The following is a 27,311-nucleotide window of genomic DNA, read 5'->3' as shown; positions in this document are numbered from 1 at the left end:
CACCTCCTCACCACGCCACCTCACCTCCTCACGCCACCTCACCTCCTCACCACGCCACCTCACCTCCTCACCACGCCACCTCAACACCTCACCACCTCACCTCCTCTACCCTCCTCTTCGCCTCCTCTACACCACCCTGCATTCTTGCCTCAACCTTCATTCATTCAGCCCTGTCATTAATGTATCACTTTTTTTTAGCTGCGACTACTAGCTAATTTGTCAGTTACTCCCACGATAGATGGTATTTTAATTATTTAATAACCTGATTCAGCAGTATTACTGTTTGATCTTGGTTTAGCATTCACTGCTCTGTTAATTTGAGCATTATTGTAGACATTCAATCGTAGCGTTTCTTTGACATGTTTAATCTCTCTCCTCAGACTTTGACCATCTGACACTGTTTTAGCCAGATGTATGAGCATCTTGTTGAGAAAGGATTTCTGTTCGGGGTGATGATGCCAATCTGCATTCAGATAGGCATCAGTATGTGTTCCCTTTTGGTAAATGCTGTGTGTGTTACTTTACCATTTAGGCCTCGTCCGAGCAAAATATCCAGGAAAGGGAGTGTGTTATTCACCTCCATTTCCATGGTGAACTGGATGGCCGGTTTTTGTGAATTGAGATGATTTAGACATTCATTCATTAAGTGTATCCTTCCCATGTCGCCAGACAACCAAAGTGTCATCTACATATCTACACCAAAAAGTGGGTTTTAATGTACTTGAAGCAAGTGCTCTTGCAACCCGGGGGTTGAGGACCCCTGTGTTAGAGGCCACACGGGACGGGGGGGGTGGGGAAGTTTAACGTTGTGTTTGTCGCTGCGAGCAGACAGCGTGCAATGGAGAGCTTGCTCAGAGCGGAGCTGTGCACGGACTCGGCGAGGCCGCTGGGCGCTGCGGCCGGTGGAGGCTGCATCAGCACCGGGCAGAGCTACGAGACGGGGCGCGGACACGTGTTCACCAAGATCAACGCCAAGAGCGGGGCACCCTCCTCTACGCCTCCTCACCACCTCACCTCCTCTACCCTCCTCTTCGCCTCCTCTACACCACCTTGCATCCTGGCCTCAACCTTCATTCAGTCAGCCCTGTATCACTTTTTTTCGCTGCGACTACTAGCACCACCGTGGTGAATGTTGCAGTGAACTTCCCCTCGTTGATTCCCCCCTCCACCCACGTTAAGGGACTCGGTCTACCAGACACTTTGACCGCTTCGTCTCATCCACTCCGCGTTCAACCACCGCGCCTCACTGCAGTTCACAACAACGCACTCAACTAAACAACTCGGTCACCCACTCATCCAGTCACTAACCCAATCACCCTATCACACATTCATCCAGTCACTAACTCATCCAGTCACTAACTCAATCACCCTATCACACACTCATCTCGTCACTAATTCAATCACCCTATCACCCACTCATCCAGTTAACCACTCATCCAGTCACCCACTCATTCAGTCACCCACTCATTCAGTCACCCACTCATCCAGTCACCCACTCATTCAGTCACCCACTCAATCACCCTATCACCCACTCATCAAATCAGCCACGCATCCAGTCACCCACTCATCCAGTCATCCACGCAATCACCCTATAACCCACTCATCCAGTCACCCACTCAATCACCCTATCACATACTCATCTAGTCACTAATTAAATCACCCTATCACCCACTCATCCAGTCACCCACTCATCTAGTCACCCACTCATTTAGTCACCCACTCAATCACCCACTCATCTAATCACCCACGCATTCAGTCACCCACGCATCCAGTCACCCACTCATCCGGTCACTGACTCAATCACCCTATCACACACTCCTCCACTCGTTTACTCAAACACTCACCCATTTACTCACCCACCCACTCACCACCATGCAGGTCACCTCACTCTTCTTTTCAGATTTATCAGTTTGCACTGCTCCACTCTGGAATCCACTCCCGGTCTTCCTGTTTTCCCAAACTCTTGCAACAATAAACTTGATCAATTTAAGGAACGCGTTTCTTTGATCTTAATTATCTAATTACTCATTGGACAGTTATGTATTATTATTTTTTATTGTTACTGGCCGTTTGGCGTTTTGTATTGTGTGGGGTTTGCATCGCTGTCAACCCCTCATCAGTGCCTACCTTATTACAGAACAATTCAGACCTTGTTGGTCACCCCGTGCCCCTTATAAGTCCCATGACAAGGGAGAAACACACAAATAAACTTAACAAAAATGTTGCCCGTATTGAAACGGCCGTCTGCCGTATGGACCTGACAACTCACTTTCCCCCAACAGAATACGGGTAAACCGTGTGGGTTGGCGGCTATGGGTTTTGTTGTGTTTGCGAGTCCAAGTTATAGGACTGCACCCTGGGTTGTGCGTGGTTCTCATTGGTGGGAGATTCCCTTCGCTGTGTTGCACGCCAGTGGCTGGGGGCTGCCTGGGGCTAGTGACGTGTAAGCCGGTCCCAATGTGCACCGGCAAACATTTACCGCCAGGTGGGCCCAGTGTTTATTGCCCGTCTCCACGTGGATACCTGAAACCCACGTCAATCCACTGCTGGATGAGTCCCGCAATGAAGATACAATCAGTACATCCACTTTGCTTTTGGACACCACCTGTTCCATTGGCGGCCGAATGCGAATCTAAATGTGCATACGTTAGAGACTGGTTAATGCGCATAGAAATCAAACCAATTGACCTACGACATTTGCCCCATCAACTTTTGTAGAATTTTAGATGTGCATTACAGCTACTTTAGCCGGATGGTTGTGGTGGCTTTGTATGCCTGTAATCCACGACTACGTGGAGGTGAGGGTTGGTGGATCACAAAAATGTTGCGACAACTCCCACCCCTTGGTCGTCAAGGAGGTAGAGAAGGCGGTGTCGAATAATGTGGACTCCGCCTGTTCCATCTGTAGATTTGTGATAGAGCGTTGGTCCCCCATTTGCTTGGATTTCTCCAGGTGCTCCGATTTCCTCCCACATGTAAACACTCATTAATCTTGATTTGAAGCTTTCGTGACTGCAGGAATCCTTACTCTTTGGTTCTTTCGGTAAAGTCACGTAGGTAGAAAAAATAATAATGGATCACGACGTTTCGATCGCCACACAAGCAATCTCACTGAGTCTCAAGACTCTTGTTCAGGAGGGGCCTGACAACTTTTCGCAGGAGTAATTTGGATGTTTGGCTAGTACCAGTTACATTGTATGTTGTTGTTGTTGTTTTGCTGTGGGAGTAAACCCATACAGAGAAAGGGACCAGAATGAGGAAAGCGAAGCCAGGCAGTCCTTCAGAAGATGTCATGCACGGGCGTGACCACTGCACCACCCTGCCGCCCAAACAAATGTAATTTAAATAATGTACAATACTGGCAAATAAACCCTATTAGTATCAACTGAATTTGTGGACAATGTGGCACGTGTATAGCTGCATCGGTGTTTCTAAAAGTCGTGTTCAAATTGCTTATTAAAAATATTATAAAGAACAGGTTTCTCACCTCTGGTTTCATTTGACTTACCGGTTGTCCTCATTATGTGTGTCACAGGTAATATGGCAAGGAAAATATTATGCAGCACGAGTTGTAGGATTAGGGCAATTATGGTGACACACGTGACCCCCTCTACACAAGTAACAGCTGAGAGTCAATGCTGGGATGTTGTGCGATTGGTGCAAGCGACACATCATTGTGTTTTGATGTTGAGCTGTTAAAATTGCACTGTTGTGAGGTGAGGTCAAGGCCGATAACTGCTTCCAGCGGTGTCAAGATCAGCATTTTGAAGAGGCTCGCGGAGGATGATACTGGGCACTGGGGTGCAGTCTCCCTCCATGAACAACAGAGGGCAGAGGAGCGACGCTCACAACAATAATTGGCGGAGCGCCGGGCGTATAAAAGACAAAGTTGGAAGAAAGTTTATCTCGGGGAGGTAACCCACAACACCTGGGTCTGTCCCGCGTGTTCACACGATAACGCGTTTTCACTACGTTGAGATTTATAAGGGCACGGGGTGACCAATAAAGTATGAATTGGTCTGTGATAAGCTCGGCCCTGATAAGGGGTTGACAGATATGAAATAATCGAGCAGACAGACACGGGCCTGACTTCATCCACAGATGCCTTGTTGAGTCTCTAATTTTTAGGATTCTGCTTGGGATGTCTTGCCAATTCCTCAGCAAATAATGTGTACGTGTGAGTAACCAGACCTACCTGAGATCTCACGCCTCGTAGAGAGCCAAAATAAATATCGTACGTTTATAGATTGCTCGGTAACCTCCGTTCCATGCTGCCATCGACTGGCCAAGAATGTGGCCTGTAGATGCTGCCATCTGCTGGCCACTGATGTAGATGGCAGCATGTAATGTGGTGAATTGCGGTCGTTGAGATGAGTTTTGATTGGTGAGATGAGTGAGGTTGGTGCAGTGGATGAGATGGGTGCAGTCAGTATGGTGACTGTGTGGTTGGTGTGGTGAATGTAGTGGGTGGTGTGGTGAATGTAGTGGTTGGTGTGGTGAATGTAGTGGTTGGTGTAGTGAATGTAGTGGGTTGTGTGGTGAATGTAGTGGTTGGTGTGGTGAATGTAGTGGTTGGTGTGGTGAATGTAGTGGTTGGTGTGGTGAATGTAGTGGTTGGTGTGGTGAATGTAGTGGTTGGTGTGGTGAATGTAGTGGTTGGTGTGGTGAATGTAGTGGGTGAGATGAGTGTAGTAGGTGTGATGAGTGCCATTTGTGCGGTGAGTGGAGTTGGTGTTTGGTGAGTAAGGTGAGTGTGGTGTGATTGGTGAGGTGTAATTGGGGTGGTGAGGTGGGTGAGGTGTCATTGGTGAGGTAAAGTTGGTGAGTGTATCAGTGAGCACCTGGAGGATTCTCCTCCACGGTCGCCTTTGTCTCCCCCAGTAGCGGTGTTCACTCCACTCCTCACCAGGAACTCATCTGAGGCTGAGTCGACCTCACACTCTCTCACTGTCTCACAACAACAACCGCCATTCGCCACTAAGTGGCGGTGACGTCACCACGACGCTTGTGCCAGGCCATGTGCACCTTGAGGCCACGTGAAGTGTCGAACGCCCGCTGGCAGGAGGTCACGGGGCAGATCCAGGTGGTGCCACGGGTCGACTGACTGAGATGACTGAGATGACTGGCTGATGCACCACCTGTGCCCCCTGCTCACACTCACGCACGCGCACTCACTCACAAGCGCGAGTTCGCGTTTTCAGGCGATATAAAATAATTTATATTTCATGCCAGTTGGTTCTGAAGGGCGGCTGTTTGTAATTTGGGCGTTCGTAAGTCGAGGACTGTCTGTAAATAAAGATTCCGATTGTGGGGCTTTCACCGTGGGATGAGCTTGGCCCGATCCGCAGGGGCGTGGCTTGCACGACAGTGGGCGGGGCAAAGCCGCGACGGGCGTGGCTTATCCAGGAAGTGGAGACCGCGATCGCCGGACTGCAAGCCAGACAGAAGCGCGCTCCTTTTAAAGTTAACAACAACATTGTTAAATGTAAGTAGCGCCTCTCTACTTTATTATTGTTTTATTTGTTTAATACATTACTTGTGGTGCCGTGAGTCGAGTGAAATCAGTCAATAACCTTGCTAGACATGGTTAATCTTTTAATAAGGGGCGCCGCGGTGTCGAGATGTTAACTACCTCGCTAGGCCTACAGCAGCGTGGAGGTTCCATCGAGACCCTGACGCCTGCTCTGTATTTGTTTATTTTTTTCCCCTGTGGTCGCGTAGATTCTTCTCCTGGTCCTTCGGTTTTCCCCTCCACATTTAGAAACGTGAGTTTAGAGTACTTGACTGCTATAAATGTCGACATGATAAGCCACTTTCGTTGAGCTATCATTTGTGTCCAGGTCGCTTCTGATAAGAGTTATATAGCTCAGTGGGCCTTACCTGGTTAAATAAAAATAGTTTATAGTTTAGTTTATAGTTCATAAGAACTCGTGACAAGGGTCAGTGTCTACTTCAAATATTGTTCAGGCTCTGGAGACCTCCAAAGTTATTCGTGATGTTATACATTTGGTTCGTTTTGAGCATAATCGCGACCTTATATAATTATGACGTGATGCACACGCTGAATATACGCACACAAACATCGTGTACACGTGTGTCGTGCCCTCTATTGTCCACATAGACGGCTTGTGCTGACGAGAGAACGGTCTTAATGTACAATGTCGTGACATGTATCAGCCCTTTGTCGATCCAGCGTTTTGATAGAGGCCTCCCCCACACCATGTCGTTCGTGGGAGTTGTTTAACCATACTTCACCATGCCGGTCAATGCGGGTTTGGTGAAGTGAGGAGGCCCAGAAACTTGTATATGCAGATACGAGTTTGCCTGTGCTTGCATCTGCAGAATTACATTCTCACACATCTTCAAGTATAGTTTAATACTTCTAAAATGCATTAATTATTGAGGATTCCATAAAGTACTGTGGTAAAAAGAAAATAACTTGATTTGAATACTTTGTTGAACAGGGAATGCTTTGAGTTTGTGGGTTGAATCCATTAGTGCGGAGTTGTGTTATTTCCCCATTTGCAAGGTGGGGTCTCTCTGGGTTCCACTCACACAAACATCTCAATGCAATGGGACCTTTCTGAAAATGCAGTACTTAGACTCAATGAAGCTTTCCTGGGTAACTATTTAACATTGTAATAATTAGCATGAGAGATAATGACGTTCACGTATAAGTGCCATTAATAGTACTATACTGTACTTTTATTGAAGACTATTTTACGTAGTTGTTTGTAAAAAAAGTGTCCATTCTCAAAACTTTTTAACTGGCCCTCGTACATAAATGATATTACAATCTTTATGGAGATTGCAAGTCAGAGTATTGTGAATAGTGGAGTGAACGTGTGGTGCAATCATTATATTGTTGGTGTGTATATACAGAAAGGCCTATTTGGTGGGTAACATTAGGAAAATGGAGGTAGTTGGTCATTGTTGTTTAGAAACAAAATATTATTTGGGTGGATAAGAGGAGTAAAATCGTACATGATAGGAACTGCAATATTGTGGAGTTCTGGTATAATGAGTTGTAGTATATATGAATCTTATGTCACCTTAAGTATGCCTTTGTGAGTACACTCGTGACACGGGTGTCATGCGCGTGACCTTTGTCTTTGTTTCAGATGTGCGAGAGCAACTCCGCTGTGAGTCATGGTGGTGCTGGGAGAATTGCCTTTACCATCGATGGCACTTCATCAGCACCCGTCTCAACCCCACCTCAATCCGGTAGAGTTACAAGACCGAAAAAACTTATCTCTTGTGACGTCTGTGGGAAAAAATTCCAACTGGCATGGTGCCTAGAAGCCCACGTAACAACGCACAAAGAGACCCATGACCAATGGTGCCGCATATGTGGACAAAGGTTTGAACAGCTAGGAAAATTTAAAAGGCATGTGAAGACCCACGAGAAGGATTACGTGATAAAGGGTGCACCAGGCTTGGTGAATAACGGCAGTTTTGCCAATGCGGTGTTGAATCCACCATCGCCCTATGAGATGTGCTCAGTCTGCGGAGTTTTATGTCCTATTGAAATCCTGAAAACTCATGAAAGTCTTCACGCACAGTTCTTGTACAGACCGAAGCCTGAACATGATTACGCTTCGACAAAAGATAGCGGCGTTAAGATAAATGACATGAAATCCAATTTTCCTGAATGCTTTGGCCTAGTTCCACATCAACAAACTGCTTCACCAGTCAGTGAGAATAAACCATACGCTGCTCTCGATCCTATTACGAGCATGAAAGTGTTGATGGCCTTGCAGCAGAAGAAGAAGGAAAAGCGACGTAGACCTAAGTCCATTAAAAGAAAGAAGACCACCACCAGCGTCACCAATTGCAGCAGTAGCAACAGCCAGAATTCGGACATCAAGAGGATGGACTGCACGGAAGCAGGAGGCTGCGTGGAGCGGAACATCCCCAAGGTGGATGAACCCAACCTGGCACCTTTCGGTACGTCCGAGTAATGCACACACTACATTTCATTTGGATGTAATTCATAATTTCACAAATTAGTTAATGTACGCATATGTTGACCATATCTGTATGCCTGCGCTGAGGAGTCTAGAGATCTGATGTGGTGCTGCTCGGATGTTGGGTTAAACCATGAAACTCTGGGTTTCAGTCACCGAGCCATGATTAAACTGGCTTCTCATTGATGGTCTTATCCAGTTACCAAACACTTCTTCCAGCAAACACTTCTGATGTCGCGTGATGTGTAGGAAATTGCAATAACCTCCTAGTGGATAAAAAACGGTCACGAAGGGATGTCATGAGCAGTGCAATGATATCTCCTTCCACGAGCTGTTCCCTTACATGAGGTGGTTCACTGCTGTGTGAGAGTTGCACAGGGATACTTCATCTCATGACATGGAGCCAATAGCACCATTGGAAGGAAACTGAGAAAAATACATTGCTTGACAAATTCCAAAAATTATCTATTTCTTAACCGGGGTAAATTTTACTTAAACAAGTGGGTAAATTTAGGGAACATTTTTGAATGTATAGACCGAGTCATTTCCACGATGGGAATTTCCTCTTCATTGTACTCACACCTAACTTCCATGTGTATTTACTCGTTCTATTGCAGGTAATTATTGTGTAATTAATGAGCTGTAATAGAATAATCTGGCTCAACCACCTCAATGTTAAATTATAGTTGTTGCTCTGCATCAACATCAACCACACGAAGAAGTGCAAAATGTTGGGGCTTCAAAATAAGCCCCAAAAATGTATTATGATATTTTTCAGGAAATCAGTATCTTGCTTTTCTACTATTTGTACGTATGTTGAACTTCTTTCGTACCATACGTAGCCAACCGTGCTAATCGGAGGTATTTGTTGCTGGCCATTTGGCATTTTGGGCCTTTGGGCCTGTGCTCAGCAACCGTGATTGATAAAACGTCCCATATACATAGTAATGCTATGGCATCCACTGCATGGTGATAAATAAATTATGTATTAGCGCGTGCGTGTGCTCAACGGTGGATGTCTTGTGTTCCAGAGGAAAAGCCCTTCCCGTGCAGTGACTGCTCGTACGGAGCGATGCAGAAGTCGAAGCTCAAGAGACACGTCCTGAGCGTTCACCACGTGCCCTTCGATAGCGCGCTGGACTCCGACTGCCCCAAGAAGAGAAGGCGTCTGGCTGGGTGCCGAGACCACGGCTCAACTCTGGATTTGGAGCGCGCACGATGCTCACGGAGAACTCCCTGATGATTTATTTCATCCTGAGGCTGAGGTACCACGTGTGGGGCGATGAACTCAAGGTTTTGTGCAGCGGACATTTCCATGATGAAATTTCGTCACGTTCACTGCTGCGAGGTTACATCTATTGCCGTATATTTTTAGTCAATTGCTGTATTTTATGGTATACAATATATTTAATAAATTGTCCTAATTTCATAACCCATTAGGTGCAGAAATCAGAGGCGGGGAGGGGGATTATTGAAATTATATAATTGATTAGTAATCATTTAATTAGTATGTTTCCTCTATAAGTAATGATAAATGTGAGATGTCTTCTTCTTCCACGCGTTTGTTCCACTCACGTGGGGTCCGCCGTCCTTGCCACCTTCTCCACACCGCCCCGTCCCGCGCCATCTCTCCCTCCGCTCCTCGGGCCACCACGTTCGACCGCATCACCACATCGCCCCACGTCTTCTTCTTCTGCCTTCATCTCCTCATCTTACAATTACAATTACTTAATAATACGCTTCCAGGCCGCACTAAGCCTGTAGCTGTCAGAGAGGTTAAAATAATACAAATTTTCTCAGTTTCAATGGATTCTCGAATTAGTCTTGACCAGTAATAATGAGTTTTACACAACACTTCATCGTTATCAAAATACATTAAGTGTTCTTGTTGGCAAGCATGTACTGCAACTTCCGACAGTTATGTTTGAGAGTGTTTAATATTTATTTGGTGTTCCTTTAGTCTTACGCTAATGTTACGTCCCATCTGTCCAATGTAACATCTGCCACATAAGCCATTAATCCGATACACACCATCCGTTGACAACTTAGAATCAGAAAGGGTTTTATTCGCCATGTAAGTTCACACCGACACGGAATTTACTTTGGCAGGATGGTGCATACATTCAACATATAGGAATCTAAAATCTTAAATAAGTTTTAAACAAGTCTTACTATAATAAGGGTTAAAAGTCTAACACTAAGGGGCTGAAGTATATAAAATTAAATAAATATCGAATATAAAATAGCTTTAAGATATAATTTAAAAATACAAATAGGGAAACATAGTTAATATCAGCAACGTGTCGTTATGTAGATCAAATGTTAAAAACAGTGTTAGCCCTTGGCCTTGTTTAACAGGCCAGCAGCAGATGGGAAGAAACTGTTTTTATGGCGTGAGGTTTTGGTCCTGATGGACCGAAGCCTTCTGCCGGAGGGGAGTAGCTGAAACAGAGAGTGTCCAGGGTGGGAGAAATCGGCCATAATCTTCCTCGCTCGCCTCATAGACCTTGTCGTGTGCAGGTCCTCGAGGGTCGGTAGATTGCAGGCAATTACCTTCTCAGCAGTGTGGATGATACGCTGCAGTCTGCTCTTAGGCAATTCATCTTAAGTACAAGATACTATTTTTTGAATTTTGTGTACCGTGCCAAATCTTACTTAGATGTTTAGATTTTTGCTTTTCCAAAACTCGAGCTAATTTCTCAATTACTCCCACGATATATGGTATTTTAATTGTTTAATAACCTGATTCAGCAGTATTGCTGTTCGATCTTGGTTTAGCATTCATTGCTGTTAATTATTTGAGCATTTTCTTTGGTTCTTTCGGTAAAGTCACGTAGAATGAGAATAAAATAATAAATTGATAAAATATCAATTTATTATTTGATAAAATATCAATTTATTATTTTATTTTCATTCTACGTGACTTTACCGAAAGAACCAAAGAAGATGAATCATTGCAGTCACGAAAGCTTTAAATCGATATTTGAGCATTATTGTAGACATTCAATCGTAGCGTTTCTTTGACATGTTCAATCTCTCTCCCCAGACATTCACCATCTGACACTGTTTTAGCCAGATGTATGAGCATCTTGATGAGAGAGGTTTTCTGTACGGGGTGATGATGCGAATCTGCATTCAGATAGGCTTCAGTATGTGTTCCCTTTCGGTAAATGCTGTGTGTGTTACTTTACCATTTAGGCCTCGTCCGAGCAAAATATCCAGGAAAGGGAGTGTGTTATTCACCTCCATTTCCATGGTGAACTGGATGGCCGGTTTTTGTGAATTGAGATGATTTAGACATTCATTCATTAAGTGTATCCTTCCCATGTCACCAGACAACCAAAGTGTCATCTACATATCTACACCAAAAAGTGGGTTTTAATGTACTTGAAGCAAGTGCTCTTGCAACCCGGGGGTTGAGGACCCCTGTGTTAGAGGCCACACGGGACGGGGGGGGGTGGGGAAGTTTAACGTTGTGTTTGTCGCTGCGAGCAGACAGCGTGCAATGGAGAGCTTGCTCAGAGCGGAGCTGTGCACGGACTCGGCGAGGCCGCTGGGCGCTGCGGCCGGTGGAGGCTGCATCAGCACCGGGCAGAGCTACGAGACGGGGCGCGGACACGTGTTCACCAAGATCAACGCCAAGAGCGGGGCACCCTCCTCTACGCCTCCTCACCACCTCACCTCCTCTACCCTCCTCTTCGCCTCCTCTACACCACCTTGCATCCTGGCCTCAACCTTCATTCAGTCAGCCCTGTATCACTTTTTTTCGCTGCGACTACTAGCACCACCGTGGTGAATGTTGCAGTGAACTTCCCCTCGTTGATTCCCCCCTCCCCCCACGTTAAGGGACTCGGTCTACCAGACACTTTGACCGCTTCGTCTCATCCACTCCGCGTTCAACCACCGCGCCTCACTGCAGTTCACAACAACGCACTCAACTAAACAACTCGGTCACCCACTCATCCAGTCACTAACCCAATCACCCTATCACACATTCATCCAGTCACTAACTCATCCAGTCACTAACTCAATCACCCTATCACACACTTATCTCGTCACTAATTCAATCACCCTATCACCCACTCATCCAGTTAACCACTCATCCAGTCACCCACTCATTCAGTCACCCACATCCAGTCACCCACTCATTCAGTCACCCACTCAATCACCCTATCACCCACTCATCAAATCAGCCACGCATCCAGTCACCCACTCATCCAGTCATCCACGCAATCACCCTATAACCCACTCACCCACTCATCTAGTCACCCACTCATTTAGTCACCCACTCAATCACCCACTCATCTAATCACCCACGCATTCAGTCACCCACGCATCCAGTCACCCACTCATCCGGTCACTGACTCAATCACCCTATCACACACTCCTCCACTCGTTTACTCAAACACTCACCCATTTACTCACCCACCCGCTCACCACCATGCAGGTCACCTCACTCTTCTTTTCAGATTTATCAGTTTGCACTGCTCCACTCTGGAATCCACACCCGGTCTTCCTGTTTTCCCAAACTCTTGCAACAATAAACTTGATCAATTTAAGGAACGCGTTTCTTTGATCTTAATTATCTAATTACTCATTGGACAGTTATGTATTATTATTTTTTATTGTTACTGGCCGTTTGGCGTTTTGTATTGTGTGGGGTTTGCATCGCTGTCAACCCCTCATCAGTGCCTACCTTATTACAGAACAATTCAGACCTTGTTGGTCACCCCGTGCCCCTTATAAGTCCCATGACAAGGGAGAAACACACGAATAAACTTAACAAAATGTTGCCCGTATTGAAACGGCCGTCTGCCGTATGGACCTGACAACTCACTCCCCCCCAACAGAATACGGGTAAACCGTGTGGGTTGACGGCTATGGGTTTTGTTGTGTTTGCGAGTCCAAGTTATAGGACTGCACCCTGGGTTGTGCGTTGTTCTCATTGGTGGGAGATTCCCTTCGCTGTGTTGCACGCCAGTGGCTGGGGGCTGCCTGGGGCTAGTGACGTGTAAGCCGGTCCCAATGTGCACCGGCAAACATTTACCGCCAGGTGGCCCCAGTGTTTATTGCCCGTCTCCACGTGGATACCTGAAACCCATGTCAATCCACTGCTGGATGAGTCCCGCAATGAAGATACAATCAGTACATCCACTTAGCTTTTGGACTCCACCTGTTCCATTGGCGGCCGAATGCGAATCTAAATGTGCATACGTTAGAGACTGGTTAATGCGCATAGAAATCAAACCAATTGACCTACGACATTTGCCCCGTCAACTTTTGTAGAATTTTAGATGTGCATTACAGCTACTTTAGCCGGATGGTTGTGGTGGCTATGTATGCCTGTAATCCACGACTACGTGGAGGTGAGGGTTGGTGGATTACAAAAATGTTGCGACAACTCCCACCCCTTGGTCGTCAAGGAGGTAGAGAAGGCGGTGTCGAATAATGTGGACTCTGCCTGTTCCATCTGTAGATTTGTGATAGAGCATTTGATTGGATTTCTCCAGGTGCTCCGATTTCCTCCCACATGTAAACACTCATTAATCTTGATTTGAAGCTGTCGTGACTGCAGGAATCCTTACTCTTTGGTTCTTTCGGTAAAGTCACGTAAGTAGAAAAAATAATAATGGATCACGATGTTTCGATCGCCACACAAGCAATCTCACTGAGTCTCAAGACTCTTGTTCAGGAGGGGCCTGCCAACTTTTCGCAGGAGTAATTTGGATGTTTGGCTAGTACCAGTTACATTGTATGTTGTTGTTTTGCTATGGGAGTAAACCCATACAGAGAAAGGGACCAGAATGAGAAAAGCGAAGCCAGGCAGTCCTTCAGAAGATGTCATGCACGGGCGTGACCACTGCACCACCCTGCCGCCCAAACAAATGTAATTTAAATAATGTACAATACTGGCAAATAAACCCTATTAGTATCAACTGAATTTCTGGACAATGTGGCACGTGTATAGCTGCATCGGTGTTTCTAAAAGTCGTGTTAAAATTGCTTATTAAAAATATTATAAAGAACAGGTTTCCCACCTCTGGTTTCATTTGACTTACCGGTTGTCCTCATTATGTGTGTCACAGGTAATATGGAAAGGAAAATATTACGCAGCACGAGTTGTAGGATAAGGGCAATTATGGTGACACACGTGACCCCCTCTACACAAGAAACAGCTAGGATTCATATTCTTGGTTCTTTCGGGAAAGTCACGTCGAAGGGAAACAATAAAATAATACAAATATAAAACAATAAAATTCTCGCGACCTTTTGATTGCAACACAAGCAATCATCATCAGGTGTGAAAACCACAAGAAAATTTGAAAGAACCAAGAATATGAATCTCTGCAGTCACTAAAGCTTTAAATCAAAATGTAACAGCTGAGAGTCAATGCTGTGGTGTTGTGCGATTGGTGCAAGCGACCCATCATTGTGTTTTGATGTTGAGCTGTTAAAATTGCACTGTTGTGAGGTGAGGTCAAGGCCGATGACTGCTTCCAGCGGTGTCAAGATCAGCATTTTGAAGAGGCTCGCGGAGGATGATACTGGGCACTGGGGTGCAGTCTCCCTCCATGAACAACAGAGGGCAGAGGAGCGACGCTCACAACAATTATTGGTGGAGCGCCGGGCGTATGAAACGCAAATTTGGAAGAAAGTTTATCTCGGGGAGTTAACCCACAACACCTAGGTCTGTCCCGCGTGTTCACACGATAACGCGTTTTCACTACAACGCGTTTTCTCCGTCACAACGCGCTTTCTGAGCGGACTACTTTCTTGAGCTGCGCGGTTGAGCGAGATGAGACGGTAACGCGGCGGCGGCGGCGTCCCCTCAAGTTATTTGGACCCCCATCTTACCGTGCGTGGACATTATTATTATTTACGGGAGGAAAATAGTTTCCGCTTAACGCGGCACTTTTCAGGAACGCATCTACCGCGTTAAACGAGGACTCGCCGCGTACAGGTGCCGCGCACGCTGTATCGACCCTGGAGAAATCCGAAGCGCTATGAAGCTCTTGTTCACAGACGTCCAGTAAGGGGCGGGTGGTGTTGGTGGTGTGGGCGTCACCACGTGACACCCAGCTTGTCCGTGGAGTCGATCGTGAGGGTGCCGACGTCGCCTAGGCAACGCCGCCCCCCCTCTGGCTCTGCTGCTGCTGCTGCCTCGCTCTGTGCACGCGAGGCGCCAATCCGTGACGCGGGCACTGTACGCGTTGCGTCACCGTTCACCGTGGGGGGCGGCGGGGCCTCAGCCACGTCACGTCGTGTACAGTGGCACATTAATATTGACACTTTTACTCGTGTTTATGTGCCTCGTTATTAAAGGTGAGTTTAATAATAATCATGCTGCTGCTACACAATGTGTGCATTGATATATACGTACAGTTTATGTGTTTAAACGCGATTGTAGTTTATGGGCCCTTGAGGGATTTTTCGCCTCGTGTGAGGTTTTTATGCGCAACCTTAATTATTGCGCTTTTGTTAATCGTTAACATTTGGTCAGGAATAATGCACTTAAGATAAATGTTCTGGCGACGATATTTTGCAAAACAGACGATGGCAAAATTTCGATTTAAAGCTTTCGTGACTGCAAGGATTCATCTTCTTTGGTTCTTTCGGTAAAGTCACGTAGAATGAGAATAAAATAATAAATTGATAAAATAAAATAACACAATAATATTCTCACGACGTTTTCGGCCACAACACAAGCGGCCTTCATCAGGTGAAGGGGACGAGACTGTCTGATGAAGGCCACTTGTGTTGTGGCGGAAACGTCGTGAGAATATTATTATTTTATTTTATCAATTTATTATTTTATCTTATTCTACGTGACTTTACCGAAATAACCAAAGAAGATGGCAAAATTGTGTATATATTGTGCGATATGTGCCACTGAAACGGCAAGAAGTCAATAACAATGACTCGTGTTGAGTGTTTAATATGCAAGCAATGGGCCCACCACAGGTTCGTTAATGTTATAATGGAAGCAGTGAAATTAATGAAAATCTTTTGCTCTGCCATTTGATTTTAAATTACGACTCTTCAAAGAGCTTTGGTTGTAGTAAGCAATATTTGAATTTGTTTAAGCGACCTGTATTCTCTTACAACATGTTTTATATTCCTAGGCATTAAATTTGTACTAAAGATTCAGACTAATTGTAAATCTAATGGGACCACTGTAATCGATGTCCGTTAATATATGTAGGCGTGGTAAGGTTTCGAGACGCACTCTGCGATGCGTGAAACGCAGTCCGTGTCCTTCCTCATCCATTTGTCTTCATTCCAACGTCAACTTTGTTCTGCCGGTCTCTCTCATTAAGGCCACATGGCCACACTGTGTCTCTTAGTTCTTGCAAGCTAAGCTGGAGTCAGTCTCTCTCATTAAGGCCACATGGCCACACTGTGTCTCTTAGTTCTTGCAAGCTAAGCTGGAGTCAGTCTCTCTCATTAAGGCCACATGGCCACACTGTCTCTTAGTTCTTGCAAGCCAAGCTGGAGTCAGTCTCTCTCATTAAGGCCACGTGGCCACAGTGTCTCTTAGTTCTTGCAAGCTAAGCTGGAGTGAGTCCCTCTCATTAAGGCCACATGGCCACACTGTGTCTCTTAGTGCTTGCAAGCTAAGCTGGAGTCAGTCTCTCTCATTAAGGCCACATGGCCACACAGTGTCTCTTAGTTCTTGCAAGCTAAGCTGGAGTCAGTCTCTTTTCAACATATGTCCCACCAAATTCTGTATTAATAATGTTCCAGTTTCTCTATGTTTTTAAATTTAGATTTAAATTAATCTACATTTTAAAATCCACAAATCTGGCTGCCTCCTGATGATGATGGTTGTAATTACTGGCGAAACGTCGTACTCAGATTGTTAATGTTGTGGCTTTGCTCTCTAACACACAACCGGTGTGCTGTACTAGTAACGAATTGGCATGTTCTGTTTAAGTGACAAACCTTACTAATTGGCTGTGTCGGGTGGTGGTGGGTTTACCGACATTTTTTTTTATATTTACGCGATCTTACCCAAAAAACCTGTATTATGTAAAAATACATTTATTTTCCTCCTTTCTTTTTGGACAGTTTAAAATCTCTAACGTTTTTCAAATTGTTCTGATGTACAGTGCTACATTTCAAATTACTGTCATGTTTGCAACGGGTTGTTTAAAATATATTTAAATGGTGTAGATTCATGTTTAAACTCGCTTCGAATCTGCATTCATCATTTTCTTCTTAAGCAGTCCGTAACCACAATTGGTACATCGATGCATGACCCATTTGATTATGGTTTGTTGATCTTAATTTATCAATTAAAATGTTATTGAGTGTGCCAAATCCTAAAGAGTGGCGTTTGAGTCGACCTTATTTCATATTCACATCTGAAACGCCTGTGCACATGAATGTAATCCAGTTACACACTCTCCTACTTGTTCATCAACTCTCTTCGTGGTGTAGATTTGATGGCTTGTATAGCAACCATAATCAAACACAACAAGTCCGGGTGACTCATGATCCATGATTCACGATGCCAGTGGGCCAGGTTTCACTCTCAATTCTCTACCTGTGTGGCATGAATAAAACGCACCTGTAAATTTGACCTGAAATGATTGCACAACAATTGCCCCGCCTTCATGCGATGTTTATCCTCCACTGTTTATCTGGCTTTGACCTGAATTATATAAAAGTGCGGCTGTGCAACTGCTGTAGAGTCACATTGGTATAAACGCATTTTACAATATGAACAGCGCATTGAAAACGCGTACTATTTTAAGTGAGAAACACGATGATTGACAGAGGGGAGTAGATTATGTTTTCGATAGTGTATTTAAATAGAGCTACTGTAGGTAAGTAGTTTTCAGTTTTAAAGGCATAGTTTAACAAGTCAACACTTGCCACCATCCTTCAAACCCATTGGTGAAAAAGACCACAGTTTATGTTTACATTATAATATGTTTACATTATATATAATATATAATATAATGTTTACATTATATATAATATAATGTTTATATATAATATATAATATAATGTTTACATTATAATACATTGTTTACATTATATATAATATAATGTTTATGCAAAAGCCGGAGACTTATGGGACCCCGGGGTCCCACCATAAGGTTCATATGAATGGTTACCTAATAGCTTTTGAAACACGGTAATCGCTGTGAAGTGCAGTTTCCAATTCTTATTGTTGACTCAATCTCTCTGGCCTTTCTATGCAATATGAAGAAGGGTCATTGCCCGAAACGTCGCTTATCGGATTTTTTCCCCTTTTCAAGGCACCAGTGCTACTGATGCATGAATTTGTTTGGTATTTGAAATGATACGAAGGCTCAGCAAGTGATTCCTTGCAGACATAAACAGAAGCGATACGCGCCACCCCAGCCACCCATGTCGCGAATCAATCGATTATCGCGATTGAGGGCTCGTGAATAAATTCTAGATTCAACGCCTTGTTTTAAAACGTGAACACAGCCGGCTCTAGTGACTGGAGTGGGTGGGTGTTGGACAATGTGAAACAATGACACGCAACGTATACAAATCAAAAACAAATTCTTACGCACGCGATCCGGTGTGCATATCGCGATCTTCAGGATGAATGATCACGTCCGAATCAATGCGTCGTCGTTGCTCCCCTAGCATGCGCTCTGCGTAACCCGCTCGTGTTGTTGTTGTTTGCGGCAGAGTTTAGGACCTTCGTGGCCAAGAGCCGCAGCTCCCGAGGCAAAGGAGTGATGGCACGCTTCAAGGTGCCGGACTTGCTGAAGCATCTCATGGAATGATACGGGGCTCCGGATATTCACGATCTGGGCATCCGTATCACCAGCATACCTCTGGGCATTTCCGTACGTGCCGTGCCTGCGTGTACGAGCGTGTGTGTGTGTGTACGTGTGTATGCATTGCGTCGCTTGTTGACTGCGAATTGTATTATTATTGGATGCCTCAAGTTATACTCTTTGGTTCTTTCGGTAAAGTCACGTAGGTATAAAATGAAATAAATCACGACGTTTCGGGCGCGACACAAGCGTCCGTCATCAGGTGGGAAAGCCTTGGTGTGCTGCTGAGGCAGACTGTTTTAAATGGTTTGAAATGTGTGTAGCCCATGGGTCATAAAGAAGTGGCCAGGGCTAGTGATGTTAACATGAGAAATTAGCGTGTAACTGTAAGGTAGGAAAGCGGCCTCCTCCTCGATTTTACGTGACTTTACCGAAAGAACCAAAGAGTGTGGATTCCTGCAGTCGCGAAAGCTTCAAATCAAGATTGGCTCAAGTATGTATTGTTGTTGCCCTTGAGGGGGTTTACTTTCGGAATTAAATGCGTTCTGGAATTGCTGACACACAGCCACAACGTACGTGTCGCTGTGTTCACACCTGAGAGTGACACTGCATCAGCCTTTTACCAATATTCCCCCGCCCCTGCGTTTGCCTTACACGGCCACAATGCTGAGTTATCCTCAGTTGCTCAGGCACACAAGTTTCACACCTGTCTCCCTGTCAAGTGAATGTGGTGTATCCTTTTGTCATGCAGTCTGAGACAGACTTCCAACACGACTTCAGTTTTGGGGGTGCAGTGCTGCGACAAGAGCACTGAAGTAACTGCTCGTGTAAGTACATCATGTTAATATATCGTATTGAAGGCTGAGGCCTATTTTACTGTACCGCTCCTTACAGAAATCTTCTTTCCCGAGTGGTTGTGCATTTGTCGCTTGTTTCAGAGGTTCGCGATTCGATCCCAGGAGTCGCCCTAGTTAATATTGCGGGTGTATTATCCAAAACTGCATTTCTATATGCTTCACAAATAATGTAAAAAAATAAATCCCGTGTTATTAATGAATGAGGAGGACATGTGTGCTGGCGTCAGAATCAAAATTTGCAAATCTAAACAAGTACTCAGAAATGACTGGATTGGGTAAAACCACATGTATATATGTTGAACATCTTTCGCACTGTACATAGCCAACTGTGCTAATCGGAGGTGTGGAGGACAACAAACTGAACACAAAAAGCAGTTCTAAAGAAATTGTTTTCAATCTAGATTTAAAAGTGCATAGCTCCAATGGCTTCCTAATATCGGAAGGAAGAGCATTCCAGTTGGCCGCAGAAGCCCATCTGAAAGCGAGTGATGCGGTGACTGTCTTTGTTCGATGGCTTGCCAAAAGCCACTGCTGCTAGGATGATCCACCAATCCCATCTCTCGATTGCAATCGTGCATTAGCTGCACACCTTGCATTTGCTGTTGAACCACTCGTCCATCACGTGTTCCATCATCGCAACTACAGCACTGCCCTGCACCTGTGGCCGCCACAGTTGCTAACATTGTGTTGTTTGTTTAGGTGATCGGCAAGGCCCAGAAAGGCGAGCGGGAGGCGATGGACCGTGGGCTGGCTCGCATCGAGTGTGACATTAAGCAGGAGGTGGAGGGCCGGCCACACAAGATCAAGAAATACCTGTTGGAGTCGTTCCCCTTGCCAGGGACGAGCGCCGATCTTCGCCGACAGTTCACGATACAGCCGGCGGCCGAGATGGTGCTGCAGGTCTTCCAGAACGCCGAGGACATCTTTGTGAATAAGCTGAAGAAGGTGGGGCCATGGCGTCTGGACTTAATGCAACAAAATTACCTTGCGAGAACATTCATGCATTTGCTTAGATTTGTCAAAGATTTTCCATAATACATTTGTCCTCGGAATTATTTAATAAGTGATAATCGCCATACGTTTCAAGTCTGTGGATACTTCCACCATTATCAAAAGACTTGCTCTACCACTGAATTAACACTCCTCTATAATATTTAGGGCCATCGCTTTCACAAAATTCAGTCACACGTTGAAACAAAAGTAAGGGGGGGCATTGAAATCGGTCGGACATCTATGCATGTATCACCCTCTATTTGTCCCAACAGAGTGATATGGCTGCACGTGGTTTGGGTCCTTTGTTGATTCCACCAACAGTGTGTGCAGGACTTCCTGGGGCAGGTGAAAGGGGACACGCTGGCCCGGAAGCTGTTTCAGTTGGCCCTGTGCTGTGGCTCCCTCGAGACTCCTCGCGACCTCGTGGTCAAGGAGAAGCCGGCCGCGTTTCTCGGCAACATCAGCACTCCCGACACCAGACCGCCGCTTCTTCCGTGGAGTAAGGAGACAAATTTTCACATACATTAGACTCTCGATTATCCGCGCTAATTACGGGGAAGATGGCTGCGGATGATAAAAAATCTCGGATGATCCAAAGATATCTATTTTCTGCGGATCTCTATACCACAAACTAACGATCAACCGATCGATGCACGTGGTCGGTGATAAAACTTTCCTGCTCCCGAGCAGAAGACTCGGCCCTCTAAGTGGATAGCAGAGCCACGCCAATCACCATCAATCAAACTCCACCCACTGTTGTAAAGATATGCAACTACTGTACTGTCGAGGTGATCACGTAGATTTCGGATTCATGGGCGCACATATTTGCTCGATATAAGCACGTGACTTGTAACAAACATTTCCAAGAATTACAATGTATAACTATTTTTAGATTATTAATTTGGGCCTAAGGGAAAATCCATGAGTTATTAATAAGTAAAAATCTCATGTGCGTGGTTAATCCGCAAATCAGATAAACCGTACACGGATAATCAAGAGTCTACTGGATTGCACGCGTGCTGAATTGTCGTAGCTTCTCTAAACACCTTATTTCACATCTCGTCTCGATTATTACTAATGCATTAGTAAGAGTTTGGCATATCACGACGCATCAGTTTGTCAAATTTACGTCGAGATGACCCGGGTGGCTGAGAGAGATTATTAGCATTGAGCTGGAAACGCTGAGATCCTGGGTTCGAATCTGGGTAACCACCTGTGATTAAACTTGCTTTTGTCAAGTGCAGCCAGTTGATGGTCTCAGCTCGGTCATTAATGACTGTCAAAAAAACCCAAAACTTACTAAATAAATGGCTATGCACTTAATTTGACCAAGTCCAATATCGGCTCAACAGAGTGGGTGGGAATGTGCTTCCCTTTACTCTGTGGACCAGAGGTCACTAGCAGCAATGTCAGAGGTAGCTTTGTGATGTTCTCTTCTGCGGGCCATTCTCCAATAGGACGGGTTCCGCTGCTCCGTGAGAGATCCGAGTGGATACTCCGTCTCATGACACGATATCGAAAGCACAATCTGAATAAAATGTAGTTTCTTGTATTGTACATAGGGGGTCAGACCACGGAGGACCTTCAGAATGCTGAGTGTGATCTTGAAATTAATCCTGGACTGGTTCGGGGGATAGTTGAACAATTCGAATATTGGGGCGATATCGTCTTGCATACGGGTGTGAGAAGTCTGCCAGTGGTTTTTTTAGTCCATCTAAATTTTTGGGTTAGATCATGTAAACATGCACTCAATAATACGCGTTAATATGCACTATTTACGTGACCTAACCCAAAAATCTCTATTATGGATAATATTGGTCGCGAAGGCCTTCGTGTTAAACTTGTTTTTTGAGTCATCTGGAGAGTGATGATGAAACGTATCGGGAGGCCGTAGATGAGACGTGGGGGGTGGGGGGGCAGAGAGAGAGTTGCAGTTTTTGAGCCTATTGGAGCGAGTTACAGCATCGTTGTCCTCTCCTACAATGGCATTGCTTGTCTCCTTCGCAGAGGCGGTAGCCGAGCATCTGGTCCGTCTGCTGAGCCACGCAAGTAAGATGGCAGAGCCCCTGGGCCTACCCGCGCTGTCACGCGTGGAGAAGCAGCTTGCCGAGCTTTTGACTCGCGCGACCTCCCCAGCCTGGGCCTCGGCTCCTTCTTGGACATCCTCCATCGCAACGCCCAGGTGCGTACGTGGCGTGCGTGAGCCCACCCGCCTCTAGCTGGTAAGAGGCAGTACAGCAAGTAGGTGTACGACACTGCCCGTGCAAAGTTTGAGTGTACTTATCGCCTCCGAGTGGCGCTCAATGTTAAGTTTGTTTCCAAAATTGTGCGCGGTAATATTAGTTTATTATTACGAACTTAAAACTCATTTGTCGATAACTCAAATACGTTTAAGCGTTATGTAATCACTGCCAATGCAGAGCACAACAAAGTGTCACGTAAGATGCATGGGTTTTCTCTTGTCACTCTTAAAAAATATCTGTGAATTTGGCAAACATCCCAAAGGTAGATATTGAAAATCACCGTTAAAATTGAGTGTACAGCGGTGACATTCAGATCAAATATATGATAACACTATATATGCAAAGTGGACGGGTGGCTCAGAGATCAAAGCGGTGATTTGGCAATAATGAGATTATGGGCTTGAATCTGGATTTTGACCGCTTGGGTTGAAACCGAGGTCTCAAGTCTTATCAAGTCGATCGTCCGAGCCCCGTCACCAGCGACTGCACAAAAATACAGTCTCATTAAACTTGGGTTTTGCACTTCATTTTCCTAATTCCATCTCTGAGAATAACAATTTTAGCTTGACTCTCGTGCACCGCACAATCTCATAACACAGCTAATGTGAAAGTGTTGGCTCCTATTGTGTACAAGATTAAAGGCCACCCACCGCATTTTATGACACAGGGCCTGCACGGCTATGCGAGATTTACGAATGGATGATTTATTTGTCTCTTGACATTACGCTGATAGCGCATTTGGAAAACTAAAATTGAGAACGAATTTTGTGTTAATTTGCAAACTTAAATCTGTATTATTTAATCAGTTTTCGTGCACTGCATTGTGAGATGCAGCTCCATGCGTATCGTTTAGCTTTAAGCCGGTGTTTGCCTTGCGGTCGCCTCGGTGTCAACCAACTGATGTTGACGGATTTGTTGTGTCTGTTGTAGCTGTTCGAGGAGACTGGGGTTGTGATCTCTGCCCTGGGTGGATCTGGAGCCACAGCGGGAAGCTTCTGCCCAAAGCGCGACGAGCTGCATGGAGTTCATCCACCAGTGCAGCAGCCTCGACACCGCAGCGGTGAGACACGGGCCCCAGTAGGGGCCACAGGGGCGGCTCAGAGATGGGGATAAGGATTTGGAGATTTAGGGTGCTCGCGGAAATAAACTCTTCAACTCAAAGCGCCTTACAGCAGCGTCTCATCTCAACCATTCCATTGCTCTGCGGCAGTCTACCCGAGGGGACCCCCCCCCCCCCCCCCCAATGGCAGCTGTTCCTATTTGGCACGTGGTGCACGCACTACCGGCCTGTGAATGGACATGTCTGCCATTCGGGAGCGATGTTTGAGTTTCCTACGTGGTTTTTCCCCAATAAAGTAATTTGCAAGTATTTTTTTCTGATTTAGCAGATTTGGAACATGATGCGGTTACACGTGGCCAATTCTATTTTTTTAATACAGCGTCACGGGATTATTATCATACATTGTAAAACAGATCTCTTTGTTTATGGTGAATAAACTGGCAACATTAACCAGGGCGGATGCTGGGCTTGAACCGAGAACCACCACTCGGCCATGTTTCCATACATTTGTGCAGTCACGTTAACGCTGTTCACGTCGTACGCAATGGACACTTTATTATTAGCACCACCTCTGGACCTGTTTGGCCCCTGGTCCATCTTGAATGGTCTTGTAAGTGCGACGTATTACAGTTTGATTTTATATCGGCACAGCAAATAGCCAATGGAAAACCACCCGTTCCGTGGGGGTGCTACGCGCTGGCACGGATCGGATGCGCCAGTGGAAAAGGGCTGCTAGCAACTCGGCCGCCTCCAAACGAAAGAGAGAGGGTTCCAGGTCTCTGTTGTTGGCTGTGTGCTCTCCAGCTGCCGGCCGTGGACTGCGCTGTGGGGCAGCACTACGGCGTGCATTCCTGCCGCAACCTTGGGCACGGCCCCGTGGCCAACCTGGTAAAACTGGCGCAGAAGGCCAAGCCCGGTGGCAGCAGCGGCGGTGCCCATCGGTGCGCCATCTTGTACGAGGAGACGGCGCTGTGTGCTCGCGACTCGAGGTTTGGCAGCCCCCTCCAAAGTGCCCTCCTCCTCACCCCTCTGCTCACCTCGTGATCTGCCTGACCGCCACGGGTCGCTCCTCAAAATTGTTGAGTCGGCGACAGACACTTGGGGTTCTTTAATCTTTCACATCAAACGGTCAGTGAGCCACACCAATATGCCATTGGTAATGTAACTTAAGGATTCAATGTTCAAGGCAAGTGATTGTCGAGACAAACTGATGATTGTGTGTGTTACACTCCTCTGGCAGTCCACTGCCTGATGAAGGCCTCACCACGTTGCTTTGGTCATGGGGGTTGTTGCACAAAACGTTACCACGCTTGGTGAAGGGGGCGGGGATTAGGTTCAGGACTGGTTCAGATATCAGTCACCACTGACGTTAGCCATGGCTAGGAATCCAACTCGGATCGCCGCGTTAGTATCGCAGTGCACCAAACATTGCAGCAGTGCTTCAGAAATCATTCCGAAGTTGCTTGATATTGCACACAGTTTGAATAAACCATCATTACTTCAGGACATATCTTTCTACTTAAAATTTTACTTTATACATGCTTTGATCGTAATAAAGAGTTGTGCTAGTTAGTAGTAACAGCGCGATACATCGGTTAAATCGATTAATATGTATTATTCAGCTGACAATTCACGTATTGAATTGCACGTGTAAGAATCAACTTCTAAAAAATTGTATCCCTTTTTATTTTAATAGTTTCACATTGCCACTGCAGAGAGTCGACATGATCAGTGTAAGTTCAAAAGAACTGACACACCTTGTGAAAAACCCAACGCAGAAGATCCCTGGGCTTGATATTCCACGAAGATCATGGTCCCCCTAAACCGCATCTGCACAAAACATGGCAGATGCGGATACCTGATGCACAAATGGAAAATTTTAAACTCTCCAGTGTTTGACTGTGGTCATCCAGAACAGATCGTACAACGTGAAACGACGCAATAGAAAATTAAAGTCAAGCCACAGTGCGATTGTGACCATGCAACCCAAACTATGCACAATATTGTGAACCACAGTCGTCTGTGCTCCTTCAACGGAGTAGGAATAGTAACCCTACACGAAGTTTCTCCTGAAGCCCTCTCGTCGTGACCAGCAGACCTCGGACATTGGCTTATGGCTCCTGAACATGTTGCCCTCATGCGCAGGAATAGAATAGCTCAGGGGTTGGCAATCTGCGTCTCCCGGTGCCGCATGCTGCTCTTTAAAGACTGTTTGGTGATGTTGTTTATGAAGGACCACTGTCTCGTATTCACCACAGTGCATTGCGCCTCTTGAAATATTGAGTTGAGTAATCCCGGTAGTTGAGAAACTAAGGTAGTTGAGTACCCCGGGAACACGCTGTGGTTCGTGTCGCGTTAATAGCTCCGTACTGTGCCGTGTAACTCACTAAGCAGCCGATTGCTCGCGTGCAGTGGTAGTGCCGTGTTCATTGATAACACTGCACACTCCGTGCAGTGGTAGTGCCGTGTTCATTGATAACGCTGCACACTCCGTGCAGTGTTAGTGCCGTGTTCATTGATAACGTTGCACACTCCGTGCAGTGGTAGTGCCGTGTTCATTGATAACACTGCACACTCCGTGCAGTGGTAGTGCCGTGTTCATTGATAACGTTGCACACTCCGTGCAGCGTTGTGTGAGGATGGCTCACTAATTGAAAGCGGAGTCGTAGCTATCGCACTGTGGGGTGGTCATCGCCCTCCTCCCCCTGGGCATGTGCCGTGTGTGTTGTGTGCGTCGTGAGTCGTGGCGATGTAAACCCGGGGTAGCTCCTCTCTCCGTCTCTTCGTTTGTTGCTGTCCCGGCGAAGCTCGAGTTGGTGAGCGCAACGCGTGGCAGATCCGGCTTCACCCGTTCCCACTCCTCCCAGTCAGCGACTCCCAAACCCCCACTCAATAATCGCAGATCACTACCCAGGTCCTTATCAACCAAATGATTTTTAACTAAACTATTTTTTGTATTCTTAACAAAGTATCCACAGTTCAATTTTAAAGTACAATTTTACCGGCGCACTGTATGTTTTCCTGGTGTGGACTGTGGCTGTTTTTGCTATTGTTTTACTGCCTTTTCCAAGCTTGGAAATGTATGTATGAATGAAATTGGAACTTATATACTTCATTTATTTACTAATTGACAAACTATTTATATTTTACCAGGTAAGGCCCACTGAGCATATATAGCAGTTTTTCAGAAGCGACCTGGCCATCGCAAATGATAGCTCAACGAAGTGGCTTATCGTCACGTGGACATTTATAGCAGACAAATATACAGCATGCGTCAGGGTTGGGATGTAACCCACGACCTCCTGCGTACCAGGGGAGGTAGTTAACATCTCCCAGTCACCGTGGTGCCCTGTGGTCACGTGAGGCCTTCCACTTCTGAATGGCTTGCGATGCATATTTGAACATTACTGCAAGCGTCTTAGCCT

The 27,311-nt window shown here is 45.8% G+C and overlaps 1 protein-coding gene across 1 annotated transcript in view; it reads left to right on the top strand.

Moving 5' to 3' along the window:
- LOC142924606 (uncharacterized) overlaps positions 1 to 21,111 on the top strand; it is a 68,851-nt gene extending 47,740 nt beyond the window's left edge. The window contains exons 6-7 of the mRNA XM_076067146.1: positions 20,290 to 20,535; positions 20,905 to 21,111. Of these exons, the coding sequence (XP_075923261.1) occupies positions 20,290 to 20,535; positions 20,905 to 21,111 (453 nt within the window). The remainder of the gene's footprint in view (positions 1 to 20,289; positions 20,536 to 20,904) is intronic.
- Positions 21,112 to 27,311: the final 6,200 nt, after the last annotated feature.

This window comes from Petromyzon marinus, chromosome 15, assembly GCF_048934315.1.
Source record: "Petromyzon marinus isolate PM22_M1 ecotype Great Lakes invasive population chromosome 15, UKy_Petmar_22M1.pri1.0, whole genome shotgun sequence".
NCBI classification, from domain to species: domain Eukaryota; kingdom Metazoa; phylum Chordata; class Hyperoartia; order Petromyzontiformes; family Petromyzontidae; genus Petromyzon; species Petromyzon marinus.
This window is presented reverse-complemented; position numbering and strand designations above follow the sequence as displayed.